Source organism: Mesoplodon bidens (genome assembly GCF_964165515.1).
Source record: "Mesoplodon bidens genome assembly, chromosome: 20".
NCBI classification, from domain to species: Eukaryota; Metazoa; Chordata; class Mammalia; order Artiodactyla; family Ziphiidae; genus Mesoplodon; species Mesoplodon bidens.
Genome location: NC_138181.1, coordinates 30,785,864 through 30,805,922, shown reverse-complemented (window position 1 = coordinate 30,805,922; position 20,059 = coordinate 30,785,864). Strand labels below are relative to the sequence as shown.

General features: G+C 45.4%; 1 protein-coding gene across 1 annotated transcript in view; it reads right to left on the bottom strand.

Moving 5' to 3' along the window:
- The window catches only part of DLGAP2 (DLG associated protein 2), a gene marked incomplete at its 3' end in the record, with an annotated part of 747,505 nt that overhangs the window by 73,634 nt on the left and 653,812 nt on the right, over nt 1-20,059 (bottom strand). Inside the window, exon 7 of the mRNA XM_081221055.1 lies at nt 12,837-13,048. Coding sequence (XP_081077181.1) covers nt 12,837-13,048 — 212 coding nt within the window. The remainder of the gene's footprint in view (nt 1-12,836; nt 13,049-20,059) is intronic.

Below are 20,059 nucleotides of genomic sequence, written 5' to 3'. Positions count from 1 at the left end.
AATGTACCTCGATTTGAAATAAAAATAAGAGTGTAACTGTACCACAAAGAGATCATAAATGGGGTCCCAGTCAGCTAGCAATGTTTGTTGAACATTCTCTGCATGACAATTTCAGGGATAATAAAAAGAAATGAGCGTACATTGTCATTCGAAGAGGTCATAATTTAATCAAGAAGTAGAGAAAAACACAGAAGATAAAAAAGAAGAATTATGACATCAACTGTGCAGGAAAGTGACAGATGTAAAACTCTCAGTATGGGAACTCTGCAATAGTTGAAAGTCACCCGATACTGGGAGGGGGCCCGATGCTGGGAGGGGCATGTGTGCTGGGAAAGCCCTTGACTGTCTGGACCAGGGGTATGTTGGAGGCTCCTTTTCCAAGTACTCCTTGTGGTGTTGGACTTAGAAGTGATTTTAGAGAGACTCCAGGTAAGTAACCCTCAAATGCTCATCCCTTTCACTCCATTAAGGAAGAGGTTCCCTGGTGACAACACCAAGCCACAACGACTCCCAATGATATGCATCTCTCCACCAGCAACTCTTACTGTAAGTCTCATGTAACGTGAGCCTTGGAGACACAAAATGTGGGAATACTACTGGGAATAAATTTCATTTTATGGCTTTAAAATCCACATAAAATTATAATTCCACTTGCAGCTGAGAAGTCTAATAAAGTCACTGAGCATAAATTTGTTACTATTGTAACTTTACAACACAAGGAAAATTCATTTAAATGCAGTGTTATTATTGGAGAGACAGTAATTACAGGTTACGAGGGGGCTTAGAAGACAATACAACTGATTTTCAATATCTTTTCTTATTTTAACATTAATATATGCTTTTGGAAAAAGTTTAAAAATATTACAAAAATAATAAAATTCAGCTACAAATCCACCACCCAAAGATAACCATTACTAATATTTTAGTGCCTTCCTTTTTTTTTTTTTTTTTTTTGGCTGTGCCACTGGTTTTCAGGATCTTAGTTTCTTTACCAGGGATTGAACCCGGTCCAATGGCAGTGAAAGTGTGGAGTCCTAACCACTGGAGTGACAGAAAATTCCCTAGTGACTTCCTGTATTAGTTTTCCACTGCTGTGTCTGATGGTTAATTTTATGTATCAACTTGGCTATACTGTGGGACCCATATATTTGGTCAAACAGTATTCTGGATAGTGCTGTGATGGTTTTTTTTTTTTTGGCTGCAATTAATATTTAAATTGGTGGACTTTGAGTAAGCAGATTGCCCTCCATTATACGGGTGGGCCTCATCTAATCAGGTGAAAGTCTTAAGAGGAAAGACTGACCTCCTCGGGAAGAGAAATTGTGCCTCCATACTGTCTTCAGACTCAAGCTACATCCTAAATTCTTCCTTGGGCCTCTAGTCTGCCAGTCTGCCCTGCAGAATTTGGACTTGCCAGCCTGCACAATCACGAGAGCCAGTTCCTTACAGTTAATCTCTCTGTCTCTGTCTCTCTCCACACACACACACACACACACACACACACACATACCCTATGTTTCTGGAGAACCCTGACTAATACACTGCATAACATATTACCATAAATTTGCTGGCTTAAGGCAACACTCAAGGGCTAGCTCACATCAGAACTGTAGGTCACAGTCTGGCCCAGCATGACCGGGTTCTCTGCTCACGGTACCACAGACGGACACCAAGCCTCCAGCCAGACTGAGTTCTCACTGGAGGCTCTGGGAAGAATGAACATAAGTATTTTTTTGATATATATTGCCAAATTTCGCAATAAGAGAGATTTTTTTTTTTTTTTTTTTTTTTGCGGTACGTGGGCCTCTCACTGTCGTGGTCTCTCCTGCTGTGGAGCACAGGCTCCGGACGCGCAGGCCCAGCGACCACAGCTCACGGGCCCAGCTGCTCCGCGGCATGTGGGATCCTCCCGGACCGGGGCACGAACCCGTGTCCCCTGCATCGGCAGGCGGACTCTCAACCACTGCGTCACCAGGGAAGCCCAATAAGAGAGATTTTAAAAACACTTTTAACCATGATAAAATGATTATTTCAAAAGCAGTTTAGTTAATCAAAACCTCACTTTTTAAACTCTGTGAAAATGATTTCTGTCATTTAAAATTAACTGTTTAGGGCTTCCCTGGTGGCGCAGTGGTTGAGAGTCCGCCTGCCAATGCAGGGGACACGGGTTCGTGCCCCGGTCCGGGAAGATCCCACATGCCGCGGAGCGGCTTGGCCCGTGAGCCATGGCCGCTGAGCCCGCGCGTCCGGAGCCTGTGCTCCGCAACGGGAGAGGCCACAGCAGTGAGAGGCCCGCCTACCGCAAAAAAATAAAATTAAAAAATAAATAAATAAATAAATAAAATTAACTGTTTAGTTTTAGATGCCTAGTTAATATCCTGGCAATCTGTACATTTATTCATTTATTTACTTGATATCTTATTTACACACCCAGCCCTTAACATACACTTACTTATTGGATGGACAAATAAATGGAGAATCCATATATTAATTATTATACACCAAGGAAGACAATGATTTCAATAGAATAAATCATCTTTACTACATTTGGGAGAATTGCATATAATGTGACTTAGTAAAAGTCACTGCTGCTTCAGGTTTACTCTTCGGCTTAATTTTATTTAATTTTGCACCCACATCTTACAGATTTGCCTCTCTTTGCTCTAATCTCTTTATTCAGTGCATTCTCTGGAAACAGTCAGTGCTTTGACAGCCACTGGCTTCTGGTTTATTAACAGAAAGCCCTGTCTGACCTCTCACAAGTGCTCAGCTGATCCATCTGTGTGTCACTGTTAGACGTTTGAAGTCCACAGAGGTAAAGACAGTGACTTGTGTTTAAAGAGTGATTGCTTTCAACACTCTTCACTGTTCAAGTGTGACAAATTCTTTGTCCATTATGCTATCTGAACACTGGCAGTTCAGCATGAGGTGAACTGAGGAAACGTCCTCAGCTTTGTGCAGGAAAGCACATGTCACACTTAGATGAATGGGAGCAAAAAGGCCAAAAGTAGCTCTGTGGTAGACTGAAGAGTGAGTAAGTGCACGTGCAGCTGCGAGAGTGATCAGGACTGACGACTTTTGGGGGAATCGAGAGCTCATACCATGAGAAATGGGAACACAGTGGAAAAAAGAACAATATTTTATCTGTTTCTCTAAAATCAAGTTCCCTGCCCAAAGGGCTGGAAAGGAAAGGTGGTCAGTATTAAAAACTCTACACAATACTGAAGTTTCAAAGAGTAATTAAAAGGAAGAAAAACAGTTACTAGTGGCTACCACATTTATCCTAGTAAGTTGATCTTTCCTTCATTTAATCCATTCAAACCCTTGATCAAGGGGAACATCAAAACAAAATTGCAGACTATCCAGAAAGTAGGGACAACAAAAGCATCCGCTATCAGGGTATGTGTGAGGCAGGTATAGGCACACCCTTAGGAATATTCATAGTCTTAAACACTTTCACTACTAAATAAGCATTCAGCTGAAGAATGAGAGAAATAACAGATTAGGTCTAAGGAAATACGAAGAAAAAATTAACAATAAGAGCATAATAACTGAATTAGAAAACAAGAAAACAGTAGAGAATAATAACTCAACACAGAGCTGATTCCACAGTCTGAGAATCAAAAACTGAGGATTTACTAGAGAAACAATCAAAATAAATGAAGAGGTGTGAGGGTGAGATCCTGGTGACGTCCATGAATAGAGATAGAAAAAGGCCACAGTGCTGAGCAGGTCCACCTTCCTTCACAGACAGACGCCTGCTGAGTCTGCAAAGCCTGCAGTGGGACTGCTTAGCCGGTGGGTGGAGACCTGAGGGGCACAGCGCCAGGTGTCCCTTGGTCCCTACCTTCTGTTCAGTCTCTGATGAGAGACATTTTCAGCTACCTGGGAAGCCAGGAGGTCACACCCTTCAGAGCTGTAAATACACACTCGTAGTGCTGGCAACAGCTTTAACATTACCTGGCACAGAAGAAACCCCCATGGTTTCCTCTAGCTGAAATGGAGGGTGTGGAAGTCACCAGACCATGGGTAGCAGTGGAAACTGTGAAAGAGAATACCTCTCCATGGAGCATATGGTCCCCTATTGGTTGAAGATTTTCACATTTAAGGTGTGTGATATTTTCAAGGAGGCTAGCATCTGGTCCTTTTGGGACTAATTATTAGAGAGTTTAAGGAGTTGAGTGAATGTGAATGGGCTTTCACACATCTTTTCAACTTATAATTTTTATTTTTAGAAACTTTAAAAATGATTTTACTGGTGCCCTTAATAGAAGTTCGCTTATTAAGTTAATTAACAATGATCCCTGACTAGGGATTCATAAGAAGTCAGTTTTCTTCATTCATTCAGTGTGTATGGGGCCCATATAAAATGCCACACAGTGAAGATACGATGGCTGTAATAGACAGGACATCTCTCTGTTAGGGAAAGCAGACACGCGTATGGTAGAGGCCAGGGCAGAGGACTCGGGAAGCGCCCGGCGGGGCACTGACTCAGGAAGACCCCCAGGAGGAGGGAACCCTGAGCGGGTACTGAAGGGTGAACAGGAGCGCAGAAGTGTGAGCCGACGGTGCAGTCAGGAGACGGCAGGGAGTTCAGTAGCGCTGGAAGGCAGATTGCCAGGAGCCTTGGGAAGGGTGAGAAGAAAGGCTTGCCAAGCTGCGAGGGGCTGGAGGGTGAGGGATCTGCCCTGGGGCTCAGCCAGGTGCCCTGGGTGCGAGGATGCTCAGAAATGGGACGCTGAGGGGAGATGAGCCTGTGATACACTGGGCCTGGGGTCGGTATGTGAGACATGCTAGGAGCTGGCGGGGGTTTGCCAAATTCAAAAGGGAGCCCCACATCAGGAAAGAGCAGAAAAGCCGTGCTTGATGGCCCTAGAAATGGGGAAAGTGGTCCCGTGGGATGCTCAGTGAGCCGCTCTAGATGGATCCTGCACGCCCTGTGCCTTTCAGGGTTTCTCAGGTTGACCCCACTGTGGCCCTGAAGCAGACCTGACCCCTCCCCAGCAGCCAGGGGGCACGACCGGTTGCTACCGGCCAGTGAATTCTAGGAGAGTCACAGGGCAGGTTTCTAGGTCATTGAGACGATCGAGTCAGTGTACATCAGGAGAAAAGGAAGCTCCCTTCTCCGAGCGCAGGTGAGCAGCCAGAGGGACCATCTGAGCCCATCTCCCCAGCTCCTCTCCGGCGCTCACCTCTGAGCCGGGGTTCTCTCCTGTAACTCGTTCGATCTCCTCTCCAACCAGCGGCCAAGGGGCATGTCTTATGTTGCCTGATGTGAACCAGCAACAAGGGGGTGAGGCTGCAGGGCTCTCGCCTCCTCCTGTCCCGGATTAATGTTGACGCCTCGCCACGGAGGAGTTGCTTGCACCCACCCCACTTTACCGCCCTCTGGGTTTGATTTCGCGGGATTGGGTTTTCCAGTTCTGGCTCAGGTGCCCACTGTCAGCGTCCCTCCCTTTCCGCACAGCTCTGGGCATGGTGGCAGGCGCGTGGTCCTGTAGCTATCATCACAACGCAGATGTGGAACTGTCCTTTTTTTGCACAGCCCCAGATGTCTGTCTGTCCTCGTAGTATCCCATATTCGTGCCTGAAGAACCTCCTTTAATATTTCTCCTAGTACAGGTCTGATGGCAATGTTTTTCTCTGCTTTTGTTTTTGTGAAAAAGTCTTTCTTTCACTTTTTTTTTTTTTAGTAAGAAAAGCTAAAATTTATTATGCTCTTGTTGTCTTCCAATCTGTGCTAAATACATTTGCATTGTTTCTTGAACTTAGAAATAAACATAAATGTCTCACTTTCATTTTTGAAAGATACTTTCTCTAAGTCTAGAATTCTGGGTGAATAGGTTGCTCTTTTAACACTTTAAAGATGTTACTTCATTATTTTCTGGCTTGAATACTTTATGACAAAAAGTCTGTGAAAATGGTTTGTTCCTCTGTATGTAATGTGTCTTTAATTCTTCTCCAGCTTTCTTTAAGATTGTCTCTTTATCCTTGGTTTCTGGTAGTCTGAAAATGGTGTGTGTATACGTGTGGCTTTTGTTTTGTTTCTGGTACTTATCTTTCTTGAGATCTTCTGAGATTCTTCAATCTGTGATTTAATGTCTTTCATTATTTTTATGAATTCTTGGGCGTTATGGCTTCAAATGTTTCTTCTATTGACTGCTTCCCCTTCTCTTTTCCTCCCAGGATTCCGGTGTGTTGGACAGTTTGATATTTTCCCACAGTTCTTGAATGCTCGTTTCCACTTTTTATTTCTTACCTTTTTGTCTTTGCGTTTCAGTTTGGTGATTTCTGTGGACCTATCTTCAAGCTCACTGATTATCACTCAGCTATGCTGAGGCTGCTGAGGAGCTCAGCAGCAAAATTCCTTACTTCTAACACCATGACTTTCATCTGTAGTATTTCTAGCCGCCTCTTTCTTCTAATTTTTCTCTCTCTGCCACCTTCCCTTCTGTGTATGTGAGTAGTCCACGTTTTCCCTTAGAGCCTTTGGCATTAATTCGTTATTTTTAGGTTCTCTCTGATAGTTCTGTCAGTGGTTACCTCTAAATCTCTTCTTGGCTGCTCTGTTTTTTGAGAGCGGGTTTTATTTTCTTTTATTGTGTCTTCTAAGTTCTGGTATTTCTGAATAGATGGCACATTTGCATAAATGAAGGTTAACACTATATACAGAAAAGGGACATGTTGAGATGTCCTGGTCCCAGCCCTATTGCACCTACTTCCTCTTCACTCCTTAGAGGTAAACATTTTTATTAATTTCTATTTATTCTTCTATTGTTTCTTTATGTAATATAAACTGATATGAGTTTTAATCTTATCTTCCCATTTTATTATAGAAAAGTGGCAGCTATATAATAATGTCCTATGCTTTGCTTTTTAAAGGTGATGTAACCTGGATTGCTCCAAATCGGTACATAGAAATCTTCCTCATTTTTTATAGCTGCCTAATATTCTAGTATATTCGATTAATAATATTCTACTATTTTAATACTTGTATATCTATTATTCAATCAGTACTATAGTGGTGAACTTTGGCTTGTTTTAAACTTTTGCTATTACTGACGATGTTGCAATGAACAACATTTTACTTGTGTCACTGCTTACAGGTGTATCCAGAGGCTAGATCGTCCCAAGTGGGACCCAAGGCCTACGGATGGGCATGTAGGCAATTTACAATTTCTTACAGTGATATACAATGAAATTGTGCGCATCACTACATTTTTGCACATATTTGTATGTTTTACAGCTATTTCTTTAGAATAAGATTTTAGATTTTTAGCTTTAAGTGGAATGCTAAAATACTCTCTAAAAGTTTCAATTATTGATAAGGTATATAAACAGTCTTTTTAAAAAATGAAATTATTTTTGGCTGCGTTGGGTCTTTATTGCTGCACGCGGGCTTTCTCTACTTGCGGTGCGTGGGCTTCTCATTGCAGTGGCTTCTCTTGTTGAGGAGCACGGGCTCTAGGTGCGTGGGCTTCAGTAGTTGTGGCACCTGGGCTCAGTAGCTGTGGCACCTGGGCTCAGTAGTTGTGGTTCGCAGGCTCTAGAGCGCAGCCTCAGTAGTTGTGGCACGCAGGCTCAGTAGTTGTGGCACATGGGCTTAGCTGCTCTGCGGCATGTGGGATCTTCCCGGACCAGGGCTCAAACCCATGTCCCCTGCATTGGCAGGCAGATTCTTAACCATTGTGCCACCAGGGAAGCCCCATAAACAGTCTTTTCTAGCCTTTGTCCATTTTCATAGCTACAGTGCTCACTTTTTCCTTACTGATTTGTAAGGCATCTCTTCGTATGAAGAGTATGAAAATGTGTCACCTGTATTATGGAAGATTTTCCCAGGTTTTTATGATTGTTTTACTTTGGTGCCAGTACTTTTAGCTTGTTGATTTGTTTGTTGGCTTTTACCATGAATACGTTTTTAGTTTTATGAATTAAAATCTGTCAATGTCTTGTAGTTTCTCACTGTGGAATAATGTTTGGATATGCCTTCTCCAACCCAAGATTGTAAAATATTCATATACACATATTCGTGTCTATATATACACATATACATATACATACACATGTATATACACATACATGTATACACACACACATATATATATACACACACATACCTGTATATACTCACACATACAAATATGATTCTTATGCTTATATCTGTAACCCACCTGAGTTTATCTTTACATATGAAGTAGTTCTTAAAATAAGCTCTCCTTTCTCTATAAATTTAAAATGCTACCTTCTTGAGATAATGACTCAGAGATGTTCCAAATTATTAAAGCTTTGACTTCTCAATTCAACTAAGCAGAAAAAAAAATACCTCAAAGCCCCCAAATTAAATTAGTTGGTCTACCTTTCATAATTATAAAAAGTGAATTCTCCAGATACTAATACATAAGCTAATTTAAAAATCCAGTAAATTAGATTCAGTAGCATCTTGAAATTTGCACTTCATTTAAAATCATTCTAAATGGTGTCTGCCTATGGGCAGGGTCTGCCCCACAGAGAGACAGGGTCTATCCCCGGCCTGGGGGTCTGATTTTCCTGCTCAGTCAACACAACTGTTGAGAATTCTGAGCATTAAGACAGCTGTGACAGGTCTTTGCATGTCTGTTTTTGTTTCATTTTTCTTTCGAGAGTGGAAAGACTTTCTCTCACCTTGCACTCTATAGAGAACACAGCAAGGTGAAAGCAAAAATCCTTATATGTGTAATAAGGACATGCACTCAGTTATTAATGAGAAGACTGACTTTTTTCTCGGTTTAACAGAAGGAAGACAAGACAGTGTTCAACAGAATCACTGTTCCCAGAGGTCAAGCATTTCGAGTACGTGCAGCCTTCACAGAAGGGGTTTTATATTATACGGCTCAAAAGGGCTGGTAACAGGCAACTAAACGCCCAATCTCGTTTCAGGTCTTAGCTGGGCAGATTGAAGAACGGCTGCTGGGAAAGTCCATTTTATACCAGTGTTTACTGTGACTTGGGAGGCTCGTAAAATTCCTAAGGTTTCAGTGTGCCCATATGATAATTCAACGATAAGAACATAAATCCATCAGCCCATTCAATTAAGACTAAAGTATAATTACTAGGTTCATCTGGCTATTTTATCTGCATTCTTAAATACCGTTATGAATGTGGATAGAATTAATTGTGCATACTGAGAATAAAACCTAAAGGAGGTCGGCAGACACTAATTCTTACGTTTGTCACTTGACTCTTAAACTGTTCTGTCAGCCAGCTCCTGCTGGTGAAGTTCTGTGGTGTCAGAGGGAAAACATTCAATGCACTGCTAAATCTGATAGCTTTCGGTCATATCTTAAACACCGCTTGAGAACTACCAATTCCTTCCTCTCAGAGATCATGCTGGTCCCCAGGCACAGGATCCTGCTATTTGGGTGAAATACTTTCCTTGGACGTGGGAGTAAAAGAACTTTGCATTTCAAACCCCTGGTCCCTTACGTGGCCTTCAGGACCTTGTTCCTCTGACTCAAGGTTCTATTCCATAAAATGGGCACAGTTTTTATTTCCCTGGGTAAAGAGTTGAGTTTTCATGATGCCATTTAGGACGAAAAGAAGTGAAATTAGATTGAAATCTATAAAATTCTAAGATGTGCTAAGATCCTAACAGGCAATAGTAACAACTTACTTGATATACCTCCCAGTAACGTATTTTAAAGAGAAATTTCATACGTCAACACAAAAAGCGACTTGTTATGGGAGTTTCACGGACTTTGTGAATTAGCAGAGGAGTCCTGCAGGGCACAGTGTCGTCTGGACATGTCACAGGGTGCCGCCCCCTCCCCCTTCACATCTCCACTGCAGTGTCAGACTTGGGGGAAGAGAATAATCCACACACGTGTAAGGAGAATTTAGCACAGTGCCTGGCACGTGTCAGAGGGATGAACGGAGTGATAAACACAGGATAAGGGGAAGAAGCGCCCGACCGAGGGCTTATCTCTGCAGACAGAGTGGGCAGCGTCTGCAAGGCCAGCGCAGACGTAAGTGAGCTGAGGACAGGAGCAGGCGATAGGCAGCATACTCTACTCATTTCCCCCCACGTTTCCCGAGGTATGAAGTGCAGTGGGTGTGCTGGGGTTAGAAGCCTCTGGGGATGAACCCCCAGCTCCACTTCCACACGCGGGTGGCGAACGGTTACTCTGTCCGGTGGCCTTGCCTCCCCATCACTCTCTTGGGTTTTTGAGGGAATTTTTACGATGGTGGGTAATGATGCGGGTTTTCCAAATGTAAACAAACAATATCTTCTGAACATCGTCAGCATTGGCGCCTGGTACAGATGAGGGGAGGGATGAGAGGCAGGCGCTGACCGCTGAAGAAGAAGGGAATCGTGGTCCCGCGGGGAGGAGTCAAGGGTTGGGGACAGGGCTCCAGGGAGCACGACCTGTCTGGGGTCAGCAGACAGGGAGGAGGGACCTTGTAATAGGAAAACAAAGCGCATAATTCTTTTTTTTTTTTTTTTTTTTTTTGTGGTACGCAGGCCTCTCACTGCTGCGGCCCCTCCTGTTGCGGAGCACAGGCTCTGGACGCGCAGGCTCAGCGGCCATGGCTCACGGGCCCAGCCGCTCCGCGGCATGTGGTATCTTCCCGGACCGGGGCACGAACCCGTGTCCTCTGCATCGGCAGGCGGACTCTCAACCACTGCGCCACCAGGGAAGCCCCAAAGTGCTTAATTCTTAAAAGGCCTGATCCCTGCTCACAGTTCAAACGCTGCTTGCTTTGATTTCTTTTTCATGGTTTGCTTTCAATGTGCACAATCGTGAAATGAATCACGAACTTTTAAAATGAGGAGTTAAGTCGGTGGCCCTACCCAGTGGATCAGAACCCCAAGACCTGCTACGCACAACTGCTGCCTGGGGGGGTGGGGTTTTCAGATAACCCAGAGTTCTCAGATGTGTCTTCAGGCACCCCCAAATCAAGCTGGGGAGACTGATGCCTGGTCCAGCCCTCTACGGCTGGGTGCCTGCGTCAGGTGATGCCTCTGATTCCCCACCCCTAACCCTTCACTTCTTAGGTTCCCAGAACAACCTTCCACTGACAACCTCTTCCAACGGTTTGCTTTCTTTGCTTACACGCCCCCTCCCTGTTATCCCTCTGTGAGCTCCACAGGGCGAGCCTCTGGCTTGGCTCCCAGGCACTGATTCACAAACCTCCCGTGACCACCTCCTCTGTGTAAGGCAGCGCCTTACCTTAGGGGACCCGTAAGGAACGAGACAGACGTCGCTGCCTGCCTCACCCGTTCCTGCCTGGCATCCCCAACACAACTGCTGAGGGATTTAAGTGACCGAGGTCATAAAGGTACTGTTCACGTTTGTCAAATGTAGGATACGGTTCAATTCCAAATTTTAATTTTTCATCCTGTGAGGTAACATTTAACAGATGACTGGATTTATCAGGAGAAATCACACCATTGTTTCACATGTCGCCATGTGCATGGGGCACGGGTGGGGGATGACACAAAGGTGACACCCTGGTCACAGCCTCAACCTCTCACTACGTTACAAGAACAACTCTGGATGCAACACTGGCAAAGCACTGAGCTGCTGCTTCACCCTCTTGTTGAACCTTCACACCAGAGAAGCCACAGCTTGTGGTGGGAAAAGCAGACAGTTCTTTGCACTTACATCCAGACTTAGCTGGAAGGACCAAAAACACACAAGGTGACTGCTAAGAATTACAGTCATATTTTCATAGTTCAAATGAATAGCCGAGTTCCTAGTCTCCTCTGTTTATATTTTGGAAATTAGTTAAATTTATCAACAATGTGTCTTTGCATGCACCCCTATGTTCATTGCAGCACTATTCACAATAGCCAAAACATGGACGCAACCTAAATGTCCATCGACAGATGAATGGATAAAGAAGATGTGGCACATATATACAATGGAATACTACTGAGCCATAAAAAGAGTGAAATAATGCCACTTACAGCAACATGGATGGACCTAGAGACTATCATACTATGTGAAGTAAGTGAGAGAAAGACAAATACCATATGATATCACTTACATGTGGAATCTAAAATACGGCACAAATGAACCTATCTATGAAACAGAAACAGACTAACAGATATAGAGATCAGACTTGTGGTTGCCAAGGGGGAGGGAGAGGGATGGACTGGGAGTTTGGGATTAGCAGATGCAACTAGTATATATAAACTGGATAAACAACAAGGTCCTACTGTAGAGCACAGGGAACTATATCCAGTCTCCTGGGATAAACCATAATGGAAAAGAATATCAAAAAAGAATGTCTATGTGTGTATAAGTGAGCCACTTTGCTGTACAGCAGAGACTGGTACAACATTGTAAGTCAACTACACTTCAATTAAAGAAAAAACAAAAAAAACCCCAATGTATTTTTGGACGAATATATAAAGCATATGCTATGATATTTGTAAAATTAATCCAGTTCCTGCCCCTACCCTGCAAAAAATTTGTTGCCTACATGTGCACTTGTAAAGTTATAGTAAACAAAAAATTCCCCATTGTGATTTTCACACACACACACACACACTCACACAGATGTGCTCCTAATAGCTGGAATGATCTGAGAAGACACGGATGGGTCATTGGCTATGATAGGTACTAGAAAATTAATATTTGACACAGAAACTGCCCAAGTGTGTTTCCTTAATTACTATGCAACGAGTAAATAACCGAAGGTCTGATTGCTTATTTTTTAAGGACTTGAAAATTGACGGCCATTGAGCCTAATATTTTCAACCCAGGACTTTTTCTAGGGTGTTTGGACAACCGGCCGCGGTTAGTGTGAGAAGAGCCCTGGGATGGGGTGAGGGAGGCGCGTGGGGGGCTTACGTTTGGAGGTCTCCCAGCGGCCTCTGTCCGATGGACTTGAGCAGGGGCTCCGGCCGGAGGGCCGCCTTGGGGGACATTTTGGGGCTGGAGTCCGACTCCCCGCTTTCCTCGTCACCCATGGCTTTGATGTAACTGCCGCTCCTCATCCTTCTGCAGGGAATTTCCTCGTCTTTGCCCCCAGTGGGGTACCCTCCCCACTCGTCCTGGGGCACCTAGGAGAGAACAGACAGGGCGTGCGTCAGCCTTGGCGTCAGAGTCCCGTTACTGCCTCTTTGGGGACAAATCCTCGGAGCTCGTGAAGACACAGCTTGTTACAGTCACTTAGCATTGAAAGTCACACGCTTCTTAGGGGTCTGTCATTCAAATCCCAAAAGGACGTTAATACACAATTATTGTTTTCTCCCATTATAAAAGTCATAAACGTTATGGGAAAAGTGAGACAACGTTAGAAATGGAGAAAGAAAAACCTGTTTGTAGTCTCAAAACCTGGAAAAAAGCACCACTAACATTTAGATTTCTTTCCTTCTGGTAGGAAAGCAGTTGAAACTTGAGAAAACTGGAAAAAGAGGTCTCCAGTGTGGAGAAGAAGAAAGAAGAGGAAGGAGACCAAAGGAGGAGGCCCTGCTGCGTGGTGAGGGCTGACAGGGGCACACCCCACAGTCGGCTCATGGCCCCCACGCCAGGGCCCTGCACGTCCGGGAAACACACTGTGCTGGGCGGGGACTCGGACCCCGAACGCTGTCCACAGCGTGGGTCCCAGCAGAGCAACGCTTCTGTGTCACTTCCGGGGTGCATGGGCTACGCCGCGAAGAGGGTGAGGCGGGCCTGCACTCCGTGTCCACCCCCGATCTAGGAAACCCCGTGTCCTCACACAGCACACACAAGTCACAGGGTGTCTACACCACATGTGCCTGCCCCGTGCAGCTCACGCTCCACCAGCCGTGACCCTTACAAAGACCCAAACGACGCCAAGCAGCGGCCGAGGGTAGAGGGCTGCACGAGTCCACACGTGCCCGCACCGTCACACGGAGTTCTGCAGTCCTAGGACCTAACACGTGTGCTCTCCGTGCTGCAGGACGGGATCTCCCAGAGTGCTTGCCGCCGAGACAGAGGACGTGGCAAGTCTGCACTGACAGTCTTCAGAGACAGGGTTCCTCCTATGGTGACTCCTATTCAGAGACTTACGGACACTCAGATCATCCTAAGAGGAGTCCTGCCATTTTTCCAGGGTTTTAAAAAAATTTTAGTGAAGTCTAGTTGATTTACAATGCTGTGTTAATTTCTGCTGTACAGCAAAGTGACTCAGTTATAGACGTATGTATATTTTTCATCTTCTTCTCCCTTATGGTCTATCACAGGAGATTGAATATAGTTCCCTGTGCTATACAGTAGGACCCTGTTGTGTATCCATCCTATATATAATAGTTCACACCTGCTAACCCCAAGATCCCAATCCACCCCTCCCCCAGCCCCCCTTCGCAACCACAGTCTGTTCTCTGTGTCTGTGAGTCTGTTTCTGTTTCGTAGGTATGTTCCTTTGTCATCTTTCCAGTTTTGACGGCGCCAGTGGGCCCATTTGTCACCATCCCCGCCAGGGACGCGCATGCCTGGATGGAAAGGCAGAGTTTTCAGCTGAAGGCACCTTTTCTCCATTTTCTTAAAACACATCTTCAGACATCTTGCATGTTACAACCCAGGAGGGGAAACCGGGGATGGGACAGGATGTACCTTCTGAGGTTTCGGCCAAGACAAGCAGGGACGGGGCGGCCCCTCACTGAGAGGCGAGGGGGTGGGCATCAAGGCCCTCCAGGCCCCGTGGTGACACGTCGTGGGTCCTGCCTGCAGTTTGTGTTTTACAACAGCTCCCCGCCGCCCACCCCGAGCTGGCTTAGGTCCATGGGAAGCATGTGGAGACATCGCAGCCACACACAGGAAGAGGAGGGGGCTTAACAGGATGGAGATTGCAGGTCTTCAGTGGACCGTGACCCCCAGGGCTGTGTGGCCCTGGGGGATCCGCAGCTGAGTCCCTGCAGCTGCAGAGCAGGGGCCGTGTGGGTGGCGTTTCCAAGCTCCTTGTCGCTGGGTGCTGAGTGCCTGTCTCCAGGGGTTTTCAAGAGGGCAGTGATCCTGGGGGGTGGTCCAGAGTGCGCGGGCAGGCACGAGGCCACAGACGGCAGTGCAGAACCACCAGAGACACGGTGGGAGGAGAGAAAGGCCCGGCGACAGAGCAAGCAATCAGCCCCCGGGGAAACAGGCGTAGATTTACGCACATAGAACGTATCTCCTGACGCTCAGGATTTGGGGCACGAGGGAGAAATGACTAAGGAAGAAGGAAGACTGAGCTTCTCTGGGCATTTAGATCCTCATCCATGGGTTTTCTTACCAAAAGTCAGTTTTCCACCATCAGAACAAATTGCCAGGATGGAGACAGATGTGGGCACAGACATTTCCACGCCATTTCACGCCAGATGGTAATGTGGGTCCAACATTTACAGTCACGTATCAGAAGACTTCAGACTGTGGGTGCCTCTGACCCAGCAATGTCCCCAGGCAACAGGATTCATGCCAGGGACTGTGAACCATTCACTAGGGTCAAAGGAGGAAAACTAATATCTGATGGGGTGGCGGGAAATATTTACTACAAGCGTGCCATGGATACTGTGCAGAAGAATTGATATTTAGCTGACGAAGGGTGTTGATGGGCGGGAGCATGTTTAGAGTATGCACTCCGTGTTCTTATACTTTAACAACAGATATGCCTGCAACATGCATAGACACGTAGCTGGAAGGATGTGGAATCATCCCTGGGAGACAGTGACTGCGGGTTTCTCAATGCTTTTTCTTTATACTTATGTCTTCTAAATTTTCTACATGGACCATATATCTTGCTAGTGTAATAAAAAGTAAACTTTAGAAAATTTAGTCCCGAATGACAGTACATTTCAGTAGGAAGGCAGGCATAAAAGAAAGTGAATTATGGTTTAATTAGGGCTACAGAAGCAGGTGTGGAGGGAAAACAGGGAAGCAGCCAGTGGAAGTTGTGGACAGAGAGGAAGTGATCTGGGAAGGCTTCCTGGAGGAGGGGTCTGGGCTCTAACTTCCTGGGATTTGAGCAGCAGGCAGACAGCCAGGACATGGACACAACCTAAGTGTCCATCAACAGATGAATGGCTAAAGAAGATGTGGCACATATATACAACGGAATATTACTCAGCCATAAAAGGAAACGAAATTGAGTTATGTGTAGTGAGGTGGATGGACCTAGAGTCTGTCATATAGAGTGAAGTAAGTCAGAAAGAGAAAAACAAATAACGTATGCTAACACATATATATGGAATCTAAGAAAAAAAAAAAAGGTCATGAAGAACCTAGGGGTAAAGACGGGAATAAAGACACAGACCTACTAGAGAATGGACTTGAGGACACGGGGAGGGGGAAGGTAAGCTGGGACGAAGTGAGAGAGTGGCATGGACATATATACACTACCAAACGTAAAATAGATACCTAGTGGGAAGCAGCTGCATAGCACAGGGAGATCAGCTCGGTGCTTTGTGACCACCTAGAGGGGTGGGATAGGGAGGGTGGGAGGGAGACGCAAGAGGGAGGAGATATGGGGATATATGTATACATATAGCTGATTCACTTTGTTATACAGCAGAAACTAACGCACCATTGTAAAGCAGTTATACTCCAATAAAGAGGTTAAAAAAAAAAAAAAAAAAGAAGAGAGAGGCACACAAAGGCCCAGGAAGGAGGAGGCTGGGGGTTCCTCTATGGGCCGGGCGCTCCAGGGAGGGAGGCTGGAGACGGCAGGAGACAGATGGAGAGGAGCCGGGAAAGATGCGTCCCCACTGGCAGCTTCATGGAGTTTTTGTGAATTAAAAACATGTTTCCATAAAAAAAACAAAGATTTTTTCCCAGCAGCTTGTGAATTAACTAACAAATGAGCGCAGCTTGTGTTTTTTTGTTTCTGATGTAAGCCGCCAATTTTGCAGTCTCTGACAGGAGAGATTTCAATACAGAAGGAGTGTAAACCAGAGTCAAGCGTGGGCTCTGAATACCGCTTCCAAAGCACATGTCTCCAGACTATCAAAAGAACAAGGGAGTGACACGAAAATGCCACCGTGCCTGAGTCAATAACTCTTTCTTGGGTACATTACAGTGTCAAACCCTGCAATGGCAGATAAGGGTGGCCAGGGTTGGCCCCAAAACAAGTGCTTTAATGAACGAACAAATGAACTTCCTTTCACAGTGACCACTGACCTCTGCAAATTCATGCGTGATCTTTGCTGCATTTAGCCATAATTATTACTTTAGTTCCTACTTGCACAGAGTGATATTTATGATGTCTAAATAGGCATTTTCCTAAGGTTGAGTTGAGTATACAGTTCAGCGTCTCCTGCTTCTTGCTTGAAGGAAACTTCAACAGGGCAGATTAAAATGTCCTTTCTTCCTTTCAAGCAGCAAGGCACAGGTGACAAGGGCTGGGGTTTTGTAATAATATTCTCTTTCAGGTGTTGAAACCAAGGAAGAAAATGTCATCAAACGCTGTGTGTCCCTGTAGGGAAATGTCTTCTCCATTCATTCCAAAAAGTTTTTTTGTTCTGTTTTAAATGCATGCTAGGCACGCTCGCCACTGGGAATATAATTGAGAGGGAGACAGCTGGACTTCTCAGTTCCAGGTTGTTACAGTAAACAGCAACGGCTCCAAGTGGGGACACCCTCTAGGGCCACCCAAGACATCCATCGGGGGCAGCCGTGAGTGCCACATACTTGGGGGGGCACGACCAGCATCCTGGGGGCCAGAGATGCTCGTTCTCAGGAAAGCAAGACACAATCCCACCCCCATGAAGAACTGGCTTGTGTGCTGTGTGCTTTTCTGTCTATAATGACCTGAGCCTTGAATCTAACTCTTCTTTGTATGTAAACTAAAGTTTTTTTGCTTTTTTCGTTTTTCGTTTGCATGGTTTTAACGAACAGTGGATTTTTCAGGAATGCAACTAACCATGTAAATCAAGGGACGAGGGAACTTTGTTTGGTGTGATACTTCACCAAGAACTGTTTACCATTGCCGAAAATCCCATCTGGCGGGTGAATCTGCTGGTGGTGCGTGAATCATTACTATTCCCTCCACGGGTCTAAGTTATTGTGTCTTCATCCAGAAACAAGCTTCCGAACACTTCCTTCTGTACATGTTTGTCATATGCCCAGACATTTTTATATTAAAATTCATGTTCTTAGTTAAAAGTGACCCTCCTTTTATTTCTGTTTTATTAGCGTTTGGGCACATTATACACGTAAACAAACCTATACAGTTGACTCCTGAACAATGCAGGTGTTGGGGTGCTGACCCTCCATGCAGCCAAAAATCCGAGTATAACTTGTAGTCAGTCCTCCACATGCTTGGCTCAGCATCTGAAGGTCAACCAGACGTGGATCGTGTAGTGCTGAGTATTTACTACTGGAAAATTGCACCTACAAGTGGACCCACGCAGCTCCAACCTGTGTTGTTCAAGGGTCAAATCTATACTCAGAATAGTATGTGTAGGTCGGTTACACACGAATTTCATTTTAGAAAAGTCCAGGAGACACCGTGAAATATTTGCTATAAACAGGATACTTGGTTTGACATGCTTAGGAGCCATGGTTACAGGCAGGAAAGTTGTTTAAACAATCGCACAATGGGTATAAATGCGTGGACTTTGGAGAGGGTGTGGTTTAGCTATCAACAAGCCTCATAGGACCTGAGAAGGCGTCTCCTAAGAAGGCGTCTCACATGTTCCAGAACCACTGCATACAAAAACAACTTTCTGAGGTTACCAACTTAAACAAGGGATCAAGGTTAGCATTACCCCTGATACGGCATATAAACATCATGTACCCCTTGATATGATGTACTGAATAGGGCACAATATCACTTCTGGGTATTCCTGCCAAAAATGCATAACTTTAATCATGAAAACATCTGAGAAACCCAAACTGAGAGACATTCTATGGAATAACTATTATTCTTCAAGAGTGTCAAGGTCATCAAGGCAAGGAAAGATTGGGGAACCACCACGTATTGGAGGAGATTAAGGAGACACAATAACTAAAAGATTGTGGGAACAGAAAGAGGACATCGGGGAAAACTGGTGAAATTCAAATGAGATCTGTTTTTAAGTTAATAATATTATAACATTGTTAATTTCCTGATTTTGATAACTGTACTATGGTTATCTAAGTTGTTAACACAGGAGAAATGGGGTGAAGGGTATACCTCAGTTTTCTTTTCTATTATTGCAACTTTTATGTAAATCTAAAATTATATCAAAATAAAAACAAAAAAATTAAAAAAAAAAAAAAGGAAGGCGTCTCCTAAGAAGGCTTCCCAGCGGAGCTCGGATACCTGGGAGGTGGGTGGTGCTGGGAGGGGTGCTGAGGGCGGGGAGGCAGGGCTCGGGAGGAGGTGCAGGCGGAGGAGTCCCTGCCCCCAGCCCAGGGGAGTCGGCTTCTGACGAACCCAAGTCCACCTAGTTCTAACCCTCATGCTCTTGGGACGACCCCAGTGGTTCTCCGCTGGGGGTAATGTTGTCTCCCGGGGACACTTGGTGACGTCCGGAGACAAGTTTGGTCATCTTCAAGGTGGGGGCACTGCCTCCTGGCCGCTGGAGGCCTGAGGCCAGGGATGCTGCTCAACATCCTTCCCCAACCCCCGTGCACGAGAGAGAACCGCCAGCCCAAGTGATTTCTACCGCGCACATTCCCAGTCACACACAGACCTCGTCCTTCTTAACCGGTAAACGTGGACAGAGTAGAATATTCACCCACACAATATTATTATAGGTTTATATAATGACTGATGATTTTCCCAGCGCCTTTCTCACACTGTGCTGAGTCTCACCACAAAGGGTGATGTATATGAAATCAATGAGGCAGAAAGGTTGACCGGGCTCCCGGCTGGCAAATACTCGAACCCCAGCAGCCTTCAGTGAAGAATTTATCTCAACAACATTTCCCAAATGCGTGTCACAGGCCTGAGACCATACGAGGGACTCAACACGATGCACTGAATGGGGCGCGGCCTCCTGGAGGTGATCCTGTGTGCTGGTCATCCATGAGTCCCCTGTCGGCACCGTCCATATGTGCCGGGCACTGTCCCCATGTGCTGGGCACCGTCCCTATGGGCTGGTCACTCTCCTACGTGCTGGGCATCGTCCATATGTGCTGGTCACTCTCCTATG